At 36.1% G+C, this 22,344-nt stretch overlaps 1 protein-coding gene across 10 annotated transcripts in view; it reads right to left on the reverse strand.

Annotated features, from left to right (window-relative positions):
* The window catches only part of DMD (dystrophin), a 1,047,400-nt gene that overhangs the window by 865,173 nt on the left and 159,883 nt on the right, over positions 1-22,344 (reverse strand). For all 10 annotated transcript variants that reach the window (XM_050333288.1, XM_050333286.1, XM_050333290.1 and 7 more), the window contains exon 2: positions 3,383-3,444. In XM_050333288.1, coding sequence (XP_050189245.1) covers positions 3,383-3,444 — 62 coding nt within the window. The remainder of the gene's footprint in view (positions 1-3,382; positions 3,445-22,344) is intronic.

A 22,344-nucleotide genomic window follows, 5' to 3' on the forward strand; every position in this document is an offset into this window, starting at 1 on the left:
GAAAACACAAAGGTCCCTTGGATTACCTTCTCCCATTTCTCCTACACTTTAAATTTACTAAATGTTTAACTCACAAATATTGAAAACCAACTTTCGGCCTTTCCTACTGAAACACTGATGATTTGCTTAGAGATGAGTCACATACTGTAATCTTCAAAGCACAGATTTTCTGCTTAATCCATTTTCTGGCTAGTAACAGAAGTAAGAATTAGAGAGAAACCTGTTCTTTTGAGAAGCTGTAAAAGGGACCTGCAAAATGTATTTTCCTCAGTTTTTCCATTTAGAGCACCCCACTCAACCTGCTGAAAAAAAAAGTCTAGAGACACACAGCATCACCCAAGGCAATTGTAATCTTGCTGACAGTTCTGCTGGCTTTCCATAGCAGACTTCACAGACTTCTTGGTAGCACTCCAAAGGTTTCCAGGTTCTGAACATCACAGACAGAAAACTTTCAAGATGGTGTGGTTGAAAGTTTTTTATGGATTTCATGTTAGGAACTTGCCTCCATAGCTGAGAGGCAGCAGAGTTCATTGCTGAACTCAAGGCATCTGAGTCGGAAATAGCTACACGTGATCCAACAAAAATGTCACTGTGTGCACGGCCAGAAGAAGGAATACTGCTTCTCTCCAGGCCTGTGATTCAAACAATAGTTTTCCTTTTCCCACACATGTAAAAAATATATGTGGGTTCTTAAGTTATGCTGGTGACACATAAGTTAGAAAGCATAATTTGTATTTGCACCACAAGTCATGTGAAACAACTTGCAAATCTGAGTGTTTTGAAAGCTTACTCTGAGAATAAATGCACTGAGACATAGGTGGCCCAGACACTGAATTTTTATGCAGGTCTTCGGGAGGCAATGCACTCTAGATGCAACACAAATGAAGATTTAGAACATTTAGAACTAAACTTTTATTTTCACTGTATAAGTACAGTGGTACAGGGGTTTTTTAAGCTATGGAGCGTGGTGGATGTGTGAGAATTGTCTAACACAATTTCATTCAACCCTTAATATTTTACAGTTAATTTATGGCCTGAATTTCAGTATTCACAAATGAGAGAAATGAGTGCTGTAATAAATTCCTCTATCTTAATTCCAACCCCACAGGCTAATCCACTCAAGACAGCACCTCTAGAACTACACAGGAGTGAATAAAAGCTAATTCTACAATGAAAGTAATTCATTTAGCACTTTTACAAAGCTGACAATGATGAGAAATCACTAACAAGGAGTAGCCTCTTAACTGAAATCAATTCCACATCTAGAAACAGAGATGGATTTGAACCACTGAAAACAGTTCAGAAGAAGAAGAGGGATAAATTTTAAATGTCACATGGAAATCCACTTTCATATTTTGAAGACCACCTCTCTGAAAACATCTTGGTCATTAGAAGAGGGAGAAACACTGTCCTGGGACAGCACACAGCTCTTAACTATGATCATTCATGTTACAGCAGGACCTCCTAAAAACCCTAGAAAAAAATAAAGCCTGCACGGTGTGTGACTACACTGCAGGCAAGGCACCACACAGGCAGTAGTTTTCTTCAGAGTCCAAATGAGGTAGAGAAAGATTAGTATTTCTCCAGTATGTTTAGAAATGCATTTTTACATGCAACTAAAAATACTACTTACAAAACTCAAGTCAAAAGCAGCTAAAACACCACTAAAGTACATTTCACTGAATTAGAATTGGAGGAAAGGCCTCTAGATCTTTAGGATGACTGAGTCAAGCCTACCATTAAAAGCATCTGCTGATAGGTCATATTTTCTAAAGCCTTCATAATTCTTGTTGTTCTTCTGCAACTTGATCCAAGTTTCTTTGTAATTGCAAGCTTTACTATTCCATAAAACGATCATTTCTGAGAAAACAATGCTCTAGGAACATGACATTTTCTTTAGATACAGAAGCAACAGTTACTCTTCATTTTCCATAACTATTTCTGTGACCATAACAAGGCCTAACTGGTAATACATTTCAAATTAGGTTGTATCAGATGACTGGTGCTGGGGACATTTTTTCATTTATAGAACACCAAGATTGTAAATTACTCAAGCTAAAAATCTCACTATTGCCAAGTAAAAGAAAATAATTACATCTTTCACCTTCTGTAAAGCACTTCCATTATCAGAGCCATAATAAAGCTGCTTTTTTTCCTTTTTGCAATGGTACCCTTTTGCTGATTCATTTTGTTTGTGATTCAAAACACTTCCCAGAGTTTTTCTTTGCTTTATTATTGCCAGCCCAGCTATACCCACTTTTGTATGCATATGTTTTACTGCTGTCCTAAACCTAAATAAAATACTTCAAAGTTCTCTTGTAATTCATCAATCAATTTGAGACCATTTGTTCAAGATTGTATTTCATCCTGATCCAGTCCTCCAAATTGCTGGATGTCTCTGCTGTAAAGAGGCTGAGCACAAATGTGTGCTGTCTAAATCACTTCAATAGCTATTAGAAAATGTTCTAGACCATGGAAAAGCCCTATGGGACTGACTGTTGGACTAAACCACTGCTGAGCATGTTTTTTGACATTGTGGTGATTGTATTTACATTATTTTACCCCTCTTTTTTAATGCATAGAATCAGATGGGACAATTAAAAGCCAGTTTAAGCAAAAGATATATCACAGCTACTATTTCATTGTTGTCTATTACCACATAAAATGAAAAATCATGGGATTGGTTTGTTTTATTACTGGCAAATACAGATGAGGAATTATCCTCCAGGAATTTAAAAAAAAAAAAAAAGTTTCATCAAATTAAGACTATAAACTAATTTTTTCCTGGGTGTTAAAGATAAAATGCTTGTATAGTGCCATAGGGGCATGCTTTAAATAAATTAGTTATTTTGTCTTTTTGGTTTTTTTTCCCCAGTACAGTTGTAATCTTTACCATTCTCAAACATAACTATTTCAAAACATATTATAATTGACTCTCATAATTTGGGTAACTGGATCACACCTCTTATCTTTAACCTTTCTCCTCTCTAGTTCATCTAGTTTTATTAAACTTGTAATTGCAATTAGAAACAAGAAAACACAAGGCTAAAGAGGAAAATCCTCAGTTTATTAGAGACATAAAGGAGATAAACAAACAGCAGTACATATGCATGACTAGTTTGAGAAAAGGCAAATACACTGAGGCAGAGAACATTTTGAAAGAAGGATGGCTTATTACATTTCAACCTCTACTGAAATCAGATGAATAAAACTTGGACATTTTTTTCTAATAAGTCAGTCAACTGCCTTCACCAAAACCTTAAACTTTTAAATGTTATGTTGAAAATTAGGCCTCAGTGGAGAAATATTTGGAGTTTGTTTTCTGGGTTTTTTAAGATACAAAAGATATTTTGGTAAATAAATAAATAAATAGATAGATTACCTTAGCAAACTGTGCATTTATCCATTTTGTGAAAGTTTTCTTTTGAACATCTTCCCGTTCATCTGCAGAAAAAAAGTAAAGCACTTCATTAGATTTATTCAACAAAATAGTACAATATTAATGATTAATGTTTCAGTCTTGGTTTGTTGTGAAGCTACTGATGATACTTCAAACAACTTCAGGACACGTTTGGATGTATTCTGTTCTTGACAATTACATCAACATATTTTGAAAGTCAACAGGTCTCCTTCATGGTCATGGTCTATATCCCTAGTTCCTCTGACCCATGCTATGGTGTCCTTCCCTCTAAAAGAGAACATATTGCAGTAGGATCTGAAATATCCCATTCTAAATTTTAATTTAATACAGGTAGGAAAAATCCCCAACATGTCATCCAATGGTTTTGGCATCAGGAAACTCTTCTACAGCACTTTTAGAAAAGTACTTGAAACAACAAGTTTATGTGCACCTTATCAAATTGCTTGAGAAAGTAAAGCCTTCTGGACCACAATAATAGTTCTCCATTGGCAGCCATACCTTATGCCTTAGAATTCTGGCTTGCAACTATTTACCTGTCACAAATTGTTATGTAGTTTTCCTCCAGTGGTGAAAGAAAAAAATACCTACATTTGTTCAACCATACACAAAATTCTTCCTCAATCCTTTAATATGAAAACTTTGTAGATGGAGATGATTATCTTAGGCCTTGGTTATGTAGAAGTTACAGGTACAGTCTTGATGCTGAATGGATATGGACAAACAAGGTGTAAGTCTGATGTATATTATAGAGGTTGGAAAAGAAAGATGCTTTTAAACTAATGCTTTACATAATAATAAGCATTTGCTCAAAAAGAACTATTAGGCATCATCCCTGCAATACGAAGGACAGATCTCTTTCTTTGACAAAATAAAATCAACCAAATTAGAATTAAAAGGCATATATGGATAAGGGTGCAAAATGCTTACACTAAAATAAAATTCACTCATTACAGCCTTTTGATTTGCAGTAAAATTCTCTACACTTCTTAAATAAAAAGGGACATTAAATTCCCATCTGAAATGTTCAGCAATTAATAATGGATTCAGATGAATTTGAAAGGCAGGTATGGATGAGCTACATGAGAAATGCACAGCATTAATAATGTACTTTGCTTTCCCTCCTCCACCCCTCCAAGGAGCCATGACAAGACATGACAAGACAAATCTTTTTGATACAAATATATCTTTTCTTTTCTTAAAACCTCAACTCAGCAGCACTTTAAAAATACCCTTCCTCAAGAATGTTTTCCAGTCTCAAAGATACAATATACTCATGAACAAAATACTAGAGTTTGCAAAATTTCTATTTCATTATAAAAAAATACTGTATACATGAAGGAGTATATTCTAATTGGGTTCAGATGATCATGAGTTAAAAGCTTGACAGTATAATAGTACAACTGGAAACTTGCCTTAGAAGACATGCATTATATTCATTCTGCCATTAATATGAGTATTTGCTACAATAAACTCTCGAGTTCTACTGCTGACTACCCCAAATAATGCTGCCTGCTTCATCCTTTGGCTGAAAGTGGTACTTGAATAGTTAGAAACTCATATAAAAGCAACAGCATGTGAAGGAGATGCATGCTTTTGGTAATACATGATGCTAAAGCTGTTAAAAATTTTATTTTTCCCCACAAGCAACACCTCCCTCATTGCTGACTGTTAGTAAGTTGTTTGTTACATGAGTTTTGTCTCATTCCAGCCATGTGCAGTACACAGAAGGTGAGAGGAGGACGCATTTTGTTGGTGGAAGATACATATTCAATCTGATGTTGCAACTTCATATACAATATTGCATATAAATATAAAACTGCCAAAAGCAACCTTAAAATAGGTTCAAAGAACAATATGTGGTATTTAGCAGAGAAAAGGAAAGAGGCAAAAATGCCTCTTTCAAACTGTTCAGACTTCTGTCTTTCCACCTCAGGCAGCTGTAATAGCATGTTTAGTAACAGAGTGGGTCTCTTTCTCTGTTATTGTGGGTTTTGGCTCTTTTTTTCCTTTTTTTTTTTTTCCACAAAGATATATGTGAGTGATTTAACTAGTAGACAGCAATTAATTCATGTCCACTGAGGTAATAAAAAACAGTGTCTCCTGGGAAAAATGAGAGTCAAACCCACAATTTGAAAGTCTGAAACTTATTCAAAGTTCAGGCAACACTCTGCTACCTTTGTAAACACAAATCTATTCCAATGCTGTTATTTTTATACAGAGATCATTGCAAGCACTTTTATCTCTAGGTGCTTGCTCTGACAAGTTATACCACAGCAATTTGTTAGTGATAGTGTCCTAACCTAAAATAGAAACAATCTTTTGCTTATTCATGGCATGATTTCCCCATTGTAAACGTGTTGGGTTTTTTTTTCAAAACAGATGTTCTCCTAACCCAGATTTATGGATTGAATGCTAGATGTGCAAGCTGAATGACATTTGTCTAGGTAGGTGCTGCAGAAATATGCCAAGAATACTCATCTGCCACTTTCATAATGCTGTTTTTATAAGAGTGCCTTCAGCAGTGAGCCAATGAATGTCCTTGTAGGTGTTCCTACTGTGAGCCAATAAGAATAAGCAAATGGTTAGACAGGTAGTTTCTTCACCTGTTCAAGTGTAATAGAGTATGTTTCTTTCTTTTCTTTCAAGCTGAAAAAAATTCAAAATAGTGTACTGTCTCTCTTTGGGTTAAATCTAAACATGAAACACTGCAAGGACTCCCAATTCCTTTATCACAATAATGTGATCTCTTTCCACAGTAGAAATGCTTTCCTCAAAATGATGAAATAATGGACATTGAGTGGAATAGGGTTAAGGTCCTTTCTGTAGGTTATCAACTCAGAAAATGAATGCTCTGAGGTCTATAGAAAGCCTTCCAGAAAGCAGAGATACTGACCCGTGAGATTTACCTGATTTTCATGCCCTGCAGCCTGTAGTACCACTGAACAGACTTTCACAAATGCAACTTACAGGTCTGGTATCTGGTAGGATGAACATCCAGATTTGCATCTGTGAAGGCAAACCTCTCAGACTAGCTAACTGCACATTTGGCTTTAGAAGTATTATTCCAGGTTAGACCTCATAAGAAATTATGGCCAGGAAAGAAAGTGCAGTATTTTTGAAGTTAATCATCTGACAAAGGACAGTTCTGAGATTTAATCAAGTGGCAAAGGCAATAGAGACAAATGGTACTCTGAAGAATGCTTAGGAACAATGAGGATTCAACAGAACTAAGATGCTATTGTTAAGGGCAAGTGGTCACCTTACCAATTTCCTAAATACTTAACAGCTCAAGTTTGCAACCTACCACTCCAACGTACTTCCCTTCTATTTTCCACAAGAAACCCCCTAACATTATGTTGTCAACTCTTAGTAAATTGCATTTATTACTACACTTATTTTTTCAGTCTCCACTCCCCCAAATAACACCAAACATATTGAATGAAAAATGGCATTAGGAAAAAATAGTATTTCAAATATCTGCTATAACCTAGATATTATTCTGAAAACTTAAAGGAGTGTTAACAAGTCTTTAAAAAGTAATACTTTTAAACTATTTGAGCTGACAAATACTGAGCAGATTGTAAAATAAACCAAGGTTCAGACACATACACTATGTATGTCACTATATCATTCCCTTTGCATGATAAAAGCCACTTTCCCACAGAAAACATGTAGCAGGGAGAAGGAAATTTGCACACTTTGCACACATGCATCCTTCCCTGTTTTTTTAAGAGGATCTTCATCCTCTCTTGCTCTTGACTCATGTAAATAAGTACTTCTTTCACAGACTCAGAGAATGGTTGAAGTCATAAGGGATCTTCAGTCCAACTCCCAAATCAAGGAGGATTATTTGTAGCAGACTTTCCAAGACCATGTATAGTTTTTATTATCTCCAAGGACAGAGACTTACTGGTCCCTCAGATTGAAACATCAAGACTGCATCTTCTGCTTTCCACAGATCTGGGCAGTGATTTATGACACAAGTGACTGAGGAAATTCTCCTCTAGAGTAAGTATAGCCCATTTTTGAACATTAGAAGACATTCAAGAAAAGTTTACTGGTACATGAGGGGTACAGTAAATAGTCCACATCCTCAGATTACAAAGTTTAATTTTAAACAAACAACAAAAAAAATTGTCATTGGGGTGTCAAAAAAGATGTGACATAATGTGTGTAGAGTATTTGAATCACTGCAGAGACAGGCAGTGACAGGAGGCTCAGTTGTGTGATAGAAGATTTTATGCACCCTTCAACAGCAGTTCCATCACAGGTAGGAACACAAACAGGAAAGGAGGGGATTTATCTTATTCTCTTACCCAATGTTGCTGTGAACTGGGTTAAACAATAATTGAATAGCTGCATTTTGTCTACCAGGAACTGTGAGCAAGTAAGAGGAAAAAAAATTCTCATATACTGCTAAAAACTTTGAAACAATTGTGTTAAGGCAGGTGTCAATTCCCTCATTCGTGGCAACAGCAGGTTCATTGAAACACTGCACCTCAGAGAATGAAACCTTCAAAATTGTTATTTGATTTTCTAGCAGCCAAACAATGCAGATTGAGAAAAGGTCAGGATTTTCTTCAGTGAGTGGGAGTGAGTACCAGCAATGGTGGGAACACTAGGAACAAAAGAGGCCACAGATAGTCACATTATTGATACTCTGGCTCCATCGACTCACTATTCTTAGAGATTTCCAGCACATTGTTACAATACTCTGCCAGTAACTACAACTGCTGAGAAATGTTCCCTTCCCATTCTTGCTTATCTGAGGGGAAAAAAAAGAAATCAATGCAATAGAATGACTGAATTATATTTGAGTGGACTAGCTTTGATTTTTAGTCATTGAGGTCATCCAAGACATTCACAAGCTGACAGGAAATACAATAGACTGCTTTGACAGACAGCCAATGAATTTAAGTCTATTGCTCATGTAAGGCAATATGGAATATACAATTCTTTGTCCATCTTCTATAAATACACTGATGAGCAGTGTGTTGCCTTAATCTGAATATTGTTAAAACTCCTTGTTCCCTGTGCTACCCTTGAGACTTTACTGTGGCACCAGAGTCAAATCACTGTAATCAGACCATCTCAGCTTTTCAAAACACTGATGAAGCTATTCAAAAGCTCAGTAGAAATGGGACTCTCAAAACCCTCATTAATATAGATTTTTTTAAAAAAGGACAACTAAATCCTCTGAGAAATAGTATACCAAAATTTTATGAGACAGATTTGGTAAAATTTAAGGCAAATATAGGAAATGAGTTGGAGTATCAGTAACCAAAAAGACTTAATATCAACTCTGCTCCCCTCTGTCTCCTTCAAATGCAGGAATTCAGAGGGAGGGGTTCCATTTAGTGCTCAGGGGACAAATAAGAGGAGTCCTAAGACCCAATCTACAAGATTGCTACAGACAGACTCATGTAGTAGATTGAACTTCTGAACTACTTGGCCCAGACTGAATCCCAGGCTGAGAAAACCTTTTATTTTCCTCATTTCATTATGTTAGTTGGAATTGTTCTCTCATTATAAAGGTTTAAGGGAAACTACTTCCTGACTTTACTTCTTTTTTTAATTCTTTAAAGCACTGAAATTGTTTATACAAGGTCTCGGTCTTCTGGCCTAACTTTGACTAATTAGCTGTTTAGGGTAAAACTACAGAGTGCTTTTCAGGGCCAGTATGGATGTCACATGTAGAAAAGCAGCAGGAGCAGTACAAAACAAAGAGAACACAACAGAGTGCCAGCCTGGAAGAGAAGGAAAGCTTAAAAAAGGAAAGCAACAACAACAACAATAACCAACCAAACAAATAGAAAGATGAGGAAGCGGTTGGGTGGAAGAGAGAAAGGGAAGTAAACACCTTTACCGTGCCTTGGGGAGAAAATACATATGGAAAAGTAGGAGTGAGATGGAAAAAGGCAGAGATAAATACTTCCTTTCTGGAAAGAAAAAAGGGATGATATCTTTTAGCTAGAAGATCATATGCAGGGAAGCAGTGAGTCTAAACAAAAGAACTACTAGAGCATGTGCAGCTTAGCCCAAAAGATTTGACTAGCATCCAAAAGTACCAGGATAATGCAAACAACCTACATATGATACATTGGTAATGGCATTCCCAGCATATGGCCTAGTCCTCCTCTGGTCTACCACACACAGATGCATTTTGGGAACTGATTGTACTTCTCCATGGCTATGGATTTGACCCAGGAGGAAGGAGCAGAATGGTAAATAGACAATCATTTTTCTGAAGTGCCCTATGGGATGGCCTTTGTCTTCTTGCTGACTGGCTCTTAAGTGGAGTACTAATGACTTAGCTGTATAAGCTGAAAAAAAAAAAACAAAACACCAAAAAACCTCACCAAACATCACACTTTTTTCCCTTTGAAAAGCTTTCCAGAACCTTTTCCATTTGATTTTGTATGGAAGGTAAGCATGCTTTGAAAGAGGGTTCTGATTTCATGCCTCTTATCATCAGCAGGATAAGGGCATGGAAAACAGAATATCGGTGCTTTCATCTCCCATCTATAGTAACATGACACTGATTGTCAGGACACGTCCCTCAAGTGCTGGTGAGCCACTCCTGCCTTAGGCTTTCAAGTATAACAGCCTGAAAGAGTTTTGAACCACAATCTACCAAAAATACCCTGGTCTCTGTTATTGACAGTTATGCAAACACAAGCTTAACTGTTTTTGTTTATTGGTTTTTAATTATTATTATTTTCTAACCGGCAACTACTTGGGATCCAGTAAGTTTTTCCCAAAGGGAAATCACTCCTAAAATGCAATCTAAAAAGCCCCAGAGTTTCAATACATCAGATTTCTCTGTAAAAGATAAATCAGTTCTCAGAATTAAAGAGCTAACCTATCTCTGTCTGAGAAGCTGGTGCTTCAAAAAGAGTTCAGCTTATGACTTATTATCTTTACATGGGAATATATTATTATTTATTTGGATATTCACCTGTGTATGTGTCCTCTTTTTTCTCTCTTTTTCAATGTCATATACATACACCGACAAATAAAAAGCAGGCTTCATAACATATCAGTAGAAGTCCATGATATTTTAGCATCATACCATTGTTATAACAGTATTTTCTGAATATTGGGGATCATACATTAAATCTTAAAAATGTGGTAATATGTTTGTCTTCACTTAGACCCCAATGGCAGTTAGAAGTGCTATAGGAGATGAAACCACTGCAGCTTTCTGGAACTTGCAGAATATTATATGATTTAACTGTATTATCAAATTCTTGGCAGTCAGACACAAATGAAATCATGTTGCCAGTATGTCCAAGTATCTTGAAAAAACACCAATGAGGATGATTAAAGAGCATTCTTTTGTTGCTAAAAGTAACAAAATCCATTTGCAGGATAAGTCTGCTTAATGCTATAAAATGTACTAAATTCATAAAAAAATGGGAAAGGTTACCAAGACTACCAAACTGTGAAAGAAAACCAGGAGTTGATCGATATTAACTTAGTCTTGTCAAACGAGTATATTTGGGGAAAAATAATGTTTCCTGATGGATTCATTTGAGCAGAATTTTTTTTTTCTGATCTTCTTTACAGGTTAGAGAAGCAGAAGTTAAATGTTGCTAATACATCATGCAATAATAATGGCCAGTCTTCGCGAGCGAAGATCCGGGGAAGGTCTTTCCACCTTCCAGCCTGCGCATTGGATTTTTTAGGTGAGACACAGTGTGCGCGGAACTGAGCCCACCCTTTAATCCTAAGGTTCATCTGCCGGGGCCAAGCGAGCTTGGACAGTGGCAGCGAGGTCCTTAGGACGTAGGTGGGTTGCCTTTAAGGGCTGACGAGCCCCACCTGCCCGGGAGTGGCCCTGACCGGGAATCGAACCCGGGTCTCCGCGGTGATAGCGCGGCGCCTTTACCACTGGACCACCAGGGGCTCCATACATCATGCGATGCTACATAAAATCAACAAAAATGCTTTTTGCCACATTTGGTTTACTACTACTATTATAATTCTTATACATAAAACCTACTGCAACTCTGCAGCCCAAACCTGAAATTTTTACCAGACCTGATGACAGATACTTTGATCCTTTCATCTCCCAAAAACAACTAACAACTTGTAAGGTTGGTTAGCAGAAATCATATTGTGCTCCAAGTAAGGAGGTAATATTTGTAGCTCAGACCCTTCTCTGGTTGTTGGACTGACTTGAGCAAAAAGGTAGAATCTAACTGACACTTAAAAAGGAAACCAAACATATAACTTCTTTGAAGGAGGGACTAGGCGTGGTAAACAGATTAAATACATCTTGACTGAAGTGACTTTGGTTTCAGAGGTTCTTTCTTTTAAGCCATTTTTGTTCCTTCCCAGAGAAAATGGGAATCATTATCTGAAGACAGAGAGAATCAGTATCAGCCTTTTCTCCCTCTTTGGAGCACATATGTGTTTCCATACTCTGCTCCTTGCCCAGGAAGGACGGCAGTGTTAGAACACGTCGACAGGCTCAAGACGGCCACACGGCAGCAAAGTCCCTCTGCCAGCCCTATCCTACTGCCAGCACCCAGAAAATCCTCATCAGTCACAGACTAATAAAATTGGTTTGTGTACACAGCATCTTTAGTGCACCTGTAACAAGCTTTGTTACTCCTCTGTACCAAGGATCTGAGAACTGCTGAAACTAACTCAAAGTGAAAGCCAGCGCTCTCACCTTGGCTGCTCTTACACAGTCGGCTCGGAGAGAACCCCAGCATTATAAATGTCCCTGTCACTGCTGTGGGAAAAGTTACAGACCAGAAAACAGCAGCACTGGCAGGTCCTTTATTTCAGCAATGTCACCAAAAAATATCCCCCCGAAATAGGAAACTTATTTAGGAAAAACTTTAAATGGCTCTAGCCTTTATGGTTTTCACCAGGAGAGTTACATGCACTGTGAGGAGGAAAGCTGTGGCCAACACTGAAGTTTATCTGTCAGGGGACGGGGGTTATAGGATTGTGGTTTTGTTTTGTTTTTTGTTTGGTTGGTTTTGTTTGGTTTGTTGGTTTTGTTTTGTTTTTGTTTTGTGGTTTTGTTTGTTTGGGGTTTTTTTTCATTTTTTGGTGTTTTTTTAAACCTTGTTAGGGAGATCAGCATTTAGTTATTCACAGGCCATATCAGAGTAAGCTGTGACAGAGGCACTGCATGGGAAGCATTACTATAACAGAGAATAATTATTAGAAATAAAAAAGTCAAGGTTATATAACTAGATGAAATTACCCACAGTTTTCATATTTATAGCCTTTATGAAAAATACACAATTATTTTTGTTTTGTTCAGAAGTCAGAAGATAAATGTTTACTGTTGGACTAACTGTGACCTTCCTTAGCTGGAGATTTTTACCATCTAGGTTTCTATTTCTGTTCAAATATGAGCAATAGAGGACAAAGGGCTAAGGATGACAACATACATTCATGAGCCAGTCAGAGCAGCACACATAAAAAAGGTGAAATAGGAGCCCACAAACTTTTTGAACTATAGACTTGTAACTAATAACAAGTGAAGCTGAAAGAAGCATCATGATTTAAAACAGGTAATCAGAGTCTTAAACATGACACTACTACTTAGTGTTTCACACAAGCTTCTGATGTAAAAATGAAATTGCTGTTCTGTTTTCAGCAAATGCCACCTAGTGATGCAAAGCTGCAAAACTTTGGACAGCTTTGATTTTTAGGTATATTGTCCCAGATTTTCTGATTTGCTCCTATGAAAAAAAAGTCAGGCAAATGCTTTCCATGGTCACAGACGCTCCAAATTCATGTCACACAAGTGCAGAACACAGAGAAGGATGGGTTAACCTCATGCAAAAGACCAACATTTGTTTCAGTTTGCATTAAAATATTCATTACAAACAACCATTCTAAGTACACCATGGTGGATAGCACTACTCTGTAATATTTCAAATTCCTTTTTTGTTTCTTTGTCAAAAGCAATTAGAGAACAGGCTGTTCTAGTCTGCTTGACTGACTGCTGTCTACTTTATTTCATCTGACCCAATTAGTATCTGAGTTAATTAGGAGAAGCTGCCACTGAGACATCAGAGAATGTATCAGAGAAGTTTGCAATTAATGAGACCAAGGTATTAACATGCAATTGTTTACAATACACAAACCCTGTTCTTACAGTGAAGATACTATCATTGTAAAGCTGACAGCATCTACTGGCCCACGGTTAGACTTCTCCTTATTATACAACTTTTGCAAAGCTTTGAAAGAAAGAAAACATGCCCCTAAAAACATCTGTGTAAATTAAAAGTGAACTATATTTCCCACTCTTGTTTTACCTCACCTGAAGTAGACAAAGGAATGATGATTGTATCTGAATCAAAGTTCTGGTTTATTTAATTCACAGAGACCTATTACAGATTGCACGTTGTCAGGTCTCTTGGCATCCTCTCACCATCCCCAAGCATCCTCCTCTCTCAAGGGGAGAAAAGGAAGAATAATCAAAGAGTAAGGCAAAGAATCTCAAAAGCCACTGTTGATACTGATACTTGGAGGAGGGGGGGTGGGACAGGGGCTAATACAATAAAATTTGATTCCCCTAAAGCCCTTCCCATTTCACAGCTACTTACACTGTTTGTAGTGGCCCATTTGTATGAGTGACTGAAAGATCTTAAATTTTCAGAAATACACATCAGAACATGATTGCCTAGCACTACCTCCACATTTGGGAAAACTCCTGTTTTGTACAGATGAAGGCTAAAAAAAAATTAGATAAAAATCTAAATATCAGCACTTCCCAGAAAACCTGGATTACAAGGCATGTTAAATGTGCTCCCTTTACCCCCTATAACATCTAGTGTTCCTGAATTTCACTGAATTTCTAGACAGCTCAAAAGAGCAACACCTTGCAAACAGCCACAATGTTTACTGCAAACTGTTCTTCCTTCAGCTTCTTTCTGAGGTTTCTGTTTTTCATTTAACAGCTTTAGTTGGGAAGTGACACATGTAGTTCCTAACACAAAGAAAAAAACATTCAGATTGGAAGAAGGGTTGTTTGCCTCTTTTGTCTCTAAGATACTGAAAAATAAGAGCACAATAGAAATCACTTTTAGTCTTCATCCACACATGGTGACAACCATTACAAAGAAAATGAGCTTTTTAGAATTTTTAAGACAAAATGTATTAAAGTTAGAACTAAGCAATGTGCCCAGAGCCACCAATAGTTCCAGCTGTGTTTTTCCCCAGAAACAAGTGAGGAAAACTATCATACAGGACAGACATAAGCTGTAGAAATTACATTGCTGAAGACAAAAGAAGAACTTAGGGTGAGGTGCCATCCTTGCCCATCAAGTTACACAATAGCATTGGGTTTTTGGCCAATATCTGTCTATTAAGTGCTGCATTCAGAAGTAGACAGCCTGTGACATACAGAGGAAGTGCAAGATGTATTTCATTTTAAGCAGTCAGGCATAGGTCCCACTTATGAACATTTTAATATCTATAGTAACACTAGAACAACATGCTTTAGTATGTGTTAAACATATTGCTTACAACTCTGCAGAGACTTCTTAGATTATTTTTAAGTTGTCTAAGGAACTAATTAAAAGTAGTAAGTATCCAAAAATCATCTACCTGGCATTAGCACATCGGGATTTGTTAAGTTTAGATACTCAGTTTGGAGCTGGACACATTGTTCATCCACACAAGGAGACAAAGCACAACATCTTATATTTATCTTGGGAGAGTGGAGTAGAGAGAATTAGTAAAAACAAAACAGACCCGGACAAAGAGAGAGCAAGGAAGAAAGAGGATATACATAATTCCATTTCCCATATTTTGAGTTATTTTCTTCCATGCTGGAGTAGAGGGAAAAGTAAAGGGAGGAGCAATTTTTAGAAACGTAACATCATTACATTTTGTAACATGTCCCCGAAATTATTACTCCACTTTAGAATATTTGAAGCACTAGTGAATTATTTGTTAAAATTAGATTTAAACATGAGTACTGTTCATTTACTCATTATGTAGGCATTGTCTGAGCAAGTTACAAGCTTGTTTGCAACAACAAATTGTATTTAAATCTTGCAGATCTCATGCCCCTCAACTCAAACTAGGATTTTCTGACTGTACTAGACATGAACATTTTAGATAACTAATATATTTGCTGCCTGTATGTATTCTGTGCATTGATCAGGGTTTTTTTTCATTTCATACATCATTCAGAACTGCTTGCAATGAAGGATTTCATACCTATAACATTAAGTGAAGATTAAGAAATATTAGTATTGATGTTAGGACAGCTACCTATTATAAACATTGATTTTTATTTCAGTTCTGTGCCAACTCATCAGCTCTACTGAGAGGAGCTGTGTTTCCTTAATATAGATTCAGTACAGAAAAAGACAAAAAACATCTATTTGTCATTCTTTTTACAGCTGTTCTTTTCCAGTCTAGACAACTCAAGGCAAGTGTGACATTTCACAGGATCATAAACTACACTGAAGAAACATACTGTCATTCTATTCCAATGTTTTTGCAACAGTAAAGAAGAGTAATTTTCTTTGTAGCCTAATGCCTTTTAGAGGCACCTTAATCAATCTGCATACATATTTTGATCACATCCATCCTAATAGAGAAACAGAAGTGAACAGATATTGGAATTTCAGTTTTGGCTTCTACCTTGGAGGACTGTACAAAAGACCAATTGAAAATATTCAGCGTAGAAAACTCACAAGCCAACAGAGGAAGGGAGGGAAGGAAAAAAAAAAAAGACAGTTCCTTCCACTCCCCTTGGCCCTGGGACCCCGAACAACTCGTATCAAACCCCAGTAAAATGTCTCCCTTCATATAGCAACATAATGGTCCACAAAACTTGTCTTTCCCTATGCATCCCAGAGTCTCCCAGTTCACACCACATTGTTCAAAATGTGCATCACAGAAGTTTCAGTTGTGGAAATAGGTCTTATATTCCTAAGAAGTAATTTTGTCACTTTGTTTGCATATGTTTATATTGAAACATATCAGCATTTTTATTAAAGTAATAACAAAAGCATAAAAAATGGCATGTATCAAAATTTGAAACATCTGAGCATGCACAAATGCTGCTGAAGTCAGATGAGAATAATTAGGTGTTCTAAGCCTTTGAAATCAAACTTGGAAATTGATTAGGATTTCATGGCTGCTTTCCAAGATAACTACATTTCTTCAATTTATAACATGCATAAAAAGACAAACTTAAAAAGCTAAGAGGAGAAAACATGTATTTTGTGAGGGAATTTTCATACCTTTGGTAACCTCAGCATAAATATTTCATTGAACAATGGCAAAATGAGATGGGAACAGGAATACCATACAATGCATGCACATGGCAAACAACTTCTTCTGCATATTCTTTGTTTGACAAGGCTTTATTTTTGCAGAAACCAGAATTATGTGCATAAGAAGAGGACCTAATTCTTGCTGCATTTATGCAACTGCACAGTAAGTTTTTCCAATGGTCAGTCTAAAGCAACAGCTTAGGAACATGACAAAAATAATATTTTAAGTAGAAACTCAAAATGTATGTCAAACAAATGCAAAAATATAAAATGTAAAAATATATTAGTACGTTACTAGGAGAGGAAACAGAGAAGAAACAATGATTCAACTGCAAAGACTACTGATAAAATCTTACTCAAGAAGCTGAAACTGTTACACTGTGGCCTTGACAGCTACTAAAAGCTTCCTCTTTCCCTGCTCAAATAATGCATAATTCCCATTGTCTTCATACTTCTCCATTTATTTATTAATATTTCACCTCCTTTGCACAGTCTTTAGGTGTTTTTATGATTTCACACTCCAAAGTTTGAATCTGGCCACTTCCTTACACCGTGGAACTCCTGAGCATACAAAATCCCTGGGACAAATGTGGAAAAGGATAAAAGAGGATTTATAAAATTTAATGGTGGAAAGGTATTCAGATGAATCAAAACACAAGTATCCTGAGGCAGTGGTTAGCTTCAGTAAAGACTAATTACTAATATCCAGAAGCCGCAAGGTATTTATCTACCATGTAATGGATTCTTGTTTCACAGCATTGCTAGATTTGGACTTTTAGGCTAATTCAGTGAGCACCAGGATTAAGAAAATTATAATGGTTTCTGTATTTTGCTCCTTTTACTGAGCTCACAAAAGAAATATCCTTTGGACAACACAAGAACCAAAAAGAAAGCGTATTTCTGAGAATTTTGAGAAGTGAGGAGTGAGCTGGCTACTCTTCTAATATTTGCAACCCCTAACAACTAACTTAGCAACCACATAAATAGTGTCTATGTTATTTTGGTATTTTTACATCACTAATTGTCAGGCATTCTTCATCAGCATCATCAGCTTGATGACAATGACATACTGAGGTTAAATCACTTGGATATCTGATTAGCCATCAGAAACAATACTTCTATGACATTCAGACTCCACAGCAGGACCCAGAGAGCTTGCAACTAAATATCAGTTTTGGAAATTAAAAATACTGCCATTCTTATAATGGAAGAAGTAGAAAATCATGCAGCATGCAGTTAGATTAATAAAAGTAACATGGAAAACATTTATAATTAATACAAAACAACTTACAAAGGTCAAATTGACATGACTGTCATATTTCAGCCAATATAAATGAAACTCTTAAAATTCTCTCAATTTCTATTTCCCAGTAATAAGGAAATAGAATGAATTTCAGGTCTTGGACATTTTTCCTCTGCTCACAGTTTAGTCTTAAATAGAGAAAGGACTTAAGTAATACACAGTTCTCCATATTAAATTGCTTAACAGCTAAGGAGACCACTGTGCATAAAAAACTCAAGCTTTTAAAATTATTTATGTTCCAACCATAGACAAATGTTATACTGAAAGACATGAAGAAAGCTTAAGACAGATTCTAAGATGTGTTTTCTCATATAATCAGGCATGCAGACTGTATGTAATAGAATATGACAAAGATATTTGCCCCCTGCTAGGTTTTACACATCATAAGGAACTACCCAAAACACAGACTGAACTTTTGGACTAAGCAAACTGAGCCTGATTACTAACCTAAACAGAGAGAGAATCTGATTGACGTTTCCTATTTCCCCATGAAGCTAGGTGTGATCATGAGGAAATAATTTTCAGTGCTAACAGAAAATATATTGAAAGAGCTATTCATTGAGATGGGGGGAAAAGCAGGATACAGAAGAAATACAAAAACAAAATTTTAAAGCTGACTTTAACTGGATTAAACTATCTACAAGATAAAGTAAGGATTTACACATAGTAAACCAAATTATGACAGTAAATGGAAATGTGACCTAATGTCTCTATAGAAATGTAGTAACACTATAAGACAGAACTGTAAGTTGTGAGACATTAATTTTCACTCACATTCATTCAAAGTTTTTAAAAATTTTACATACAATTAGGTGGATATTAATCAGTCAGAGAAACATAAGCTCTTTGCTTTACTTTTTGGAATATTTTTCACTGTGATCTTTGGCTTGTACCACATGAACCTCACACAAAACATGAGAATTTCTTTAATGGTGTAACATTCAACCAACTTGTATAACAGCTTATTGTCAGAACTTATACATTTTAAAAATTGAAAAGTTTATAGTCTCAGAAAAAGAAACAACTCATCTTCCTTTTAGTTGTTGATTTATTTAAATGCACTTGATTTAAGGTGAGCATTTAAGGGTTGGCTGCTTTTTATTTTAAAATGGAACAGATGTACACCTACTTTTCAATGTACTGCACTGTCAAGACATTCCCCACAGCACTCCTGTAGTTTAGGGCTCTGCTAGAACATAGAGGAACCTACTGTATATTTCAACTTTGAAAAACAGAAATAAAATAATACTGCATGTACAGGAAAAAAACCAACAAAACAAAACAAAAGAAAAGAAAACAAAACAAACAAAAAAACAAACACAAAAAACCAAGACAAACAAAAAACCAAAACCAAACAAAGAATAAGGGAGTACTTCCCTATTTCACAGTCATTTGGCAGACAAGTCGCCCTCCTGGTTGGAAGGAGGGGAAAAATCAGTGTCATTGCTTGAAATGATGCATGTTACTGGATTACTCTCATTAGTGAGGATTACAGTCTTGGCAGTCTAAGCAACATAGATTCAAATAACTACAGCATGTATAATACTATTGCTACAAAAAAAGGAAATTATGGAATTATAGTCCATTATCAGTTGGTAAAGCTTAATACCTTTCCCAAGCTATTATTTTTTTAATTTCTATTTTCCACAGAACTTCACATCTTTGAAAATGTTTCTATACTTTCTAAGTAACACAAAGTTACTAGGATTGCAGTGAAAATAGCAAAAAAACACTCAGAAGTTGGCTTTGATTTTTACTACCAGCCTTGTCAAAAACATAAGCATTTTACAATTGTAAGAGTTGAAATCAGATATTACTTTACAGAATTAATTATTATGAATATTGGATGCTGCTTGAGAGAATGAACTAATACTGCTGAAAACATAATGGCATTAAAATTCTGTGCACTTACTTACACCATGCAGTTATAAAAAGATGGAAAAAAAGTAAGATGCATTAATTTTAATTCTACAAAATTGCAATTTATCTGGAAATCTGATTGTTAATTAACAGATGCTCTATGCACATTCAGAAGACTATAAAAACAAATATATCAATGAAGTGATTCAGAAGCAAATTACAAACAATAAAAAAATCATCACGAGGTAATTTTCAAACGCATCCATATTCAAATTTTGTATCAAGTGAAATGTAAGACGACCCAAGGAACCAGTTCAAAGACATTGATATACACACATACACAAGGATATACATGGTTAAAGTACTGAAGTTTTTGTGGTGAGTTCTGACCTTCGGATGCTTCATAGCTCTGTGACTGCTTGGCTGAGATGTAAGCAGAATATTCACCCACACAATGTTCACTTGTGCAAGTGTTCATCTCTATATTTACATCTCTATAGTACCAATACACTAACATAATTTTGCATGTATTTCTGGGCACATACATGTGATGATGTTTGATGAAATTTATTAAGCTGTTCAAGCAAGAAGTGTTTGCCTCACTTCTAAGGATTTCTGGAGATCATTTTCAATTCTAATGGCACTAAAGTGAACATTAAATCTGGTTCTTGTTCCTTAATTCATTATTTATTCTGGGAACATAAACTTTAACCTATATGTGTAAGCAGGTCTTTTTAACTTCCATACTGTATATTTGATTGCCTCTGGATTTTTTTTCAATGCTATTACTAGCTGTCATCTTCACTTTACAAACTGCAATTAGGCTTGGTGATTAAAATGCATTAACCACATTTCTGAGAGCTGTTATATGTTACAAAGACCATAGACTGTGTCTGTCTTTCCTACTGCTGACTGTGTTTTGGCAGACTATTATCCTCAATCATTAACTGCTGCCTTTACATTCTCTGCAAAATGTATACACAAGGTATAGGGGCCTGTAATGAAATTGCCAACTATCAACAAATAGTTCAAATAAAGAGTCCAACCAATCAGCACTTTTGGGCTACTTTGCAAATGTAATGGCTGCAGAAATTCTTTGAAAAGGCCTGATCATTTAGCTGAAAACTGAAATGGCTGAATGTGTTATGCATACATTGTGTTAACACGTTTTATGTATTCACCCTCCACCACCTTCTTTGACACTTCCAGACAGTGTGTCTTGCTGTATATTTTGTACCTCACTGAAAATCTGGTGTTCCTGTAAGTGAGAAGCCAGGTAAGCACTGCCACCTCTGCCACTTCTGTGTCTGCAAACCTAAACCACCATACACAGTGTTACAGAAAGTCTCACCACCCAAAAGGGTGGTTGATGTCAACCCACAAGGTATTCCAGATACACAGTGAACCACAGATAATATGTAAGTACCCAGAACAAGTCCACCCAATTTCTCTCTCTACAAGGTGGGCTGGCATGCTGACATCTCTGCTGCCCTTCTCCCAAAACCTATTTACCCAGGAAAGGTGCCAACAGAATACAGAGTGCCTCCAATATTGCAACAACTATGCTACTGAGATTTACAAGCAAGTCATTAAATGAAGATAATATGAACAGAAATATGCTAAACACTCTTCACAATTCATTTGCATTCAAGTTGAGTTAACTGAAATGCCTGAGAAAGACCTGGAGTCCAGATTAGGTATGATGCCCCTCCTCCCAAATTAGTAGGGTCTTCTCCCCTACTGCTGCTAGTGAATGACCTGCTGAAGCAGAAAGCAGCATTGACTATAGGTCCCAGAGCTCTCCGATGCAGCCATCATTGCCTCTGATTCCCATTTGAAGAAGTGAAGAATACTTTTGCATTGATGGGAGAGATGTACATAAATTATGTTGTCTTTTATTTAGGTCCTTTTTTCTGTTGTACTTTTTTTTTGCTTTTGGTTTTATAATTTAAAAAAAAAAAAAAAACGGGAAACACATTTTATTCTTAATTTACATGAACAGTTTTTAACAGAGTTGTTAAAAAGACTGTGTAAGGCTATGGTTTGTTCATTAATTAAATGGATGGAAATACCCCTAGTCAAAGGGGGAATCCATCTATAGAATTGCTATCAAGTAGAGGAATTGCTAGAAATACAATGTGTTCTTTTATAGCAAGTAAGAAAACCATATATTGATTCAAATCTTATCTCTCATTTGGATAGAGTAGCATTGTTACATTTAATTAATACAGTGAAATTTCCCACACTGTTCAATTAGTTGCTTAATACTGTTAGAATGAAGTTGAATAAGTACTCTAACACCTTATGAAATTTGAAATGAGAATTAAGAATTAAGCAGCAGTGACATTTCTTGACATCACAAAGCATTTTTTTCATTTACTTTGTATACTTCATTTTCTGTAATACTCCAGTAACAAGTAGAAAAGCAACACACTTAATTCTGACATATTTTATATGCTAATAGTTGCCAAAGGCAACAAGTATCGTTTCTT

Source organism: Myiozetetes cayanensis, unplaced genomic scaffold (genome assembly GCF_022539395.1).
Source record: "Myiozetetes cayanensis isolate MyiCay16 unplaced genomic scaffold, myiCay2020 scf5-8, whole genome shotgun sequence".
In the NCBI taxonomy this organism is placed as follows: Eukaryota; Metazoa; Chordata; class Aves; order Passeriformes; family Tyrannidae; genus Myiozetetes; species Myiozetetes cayanensis.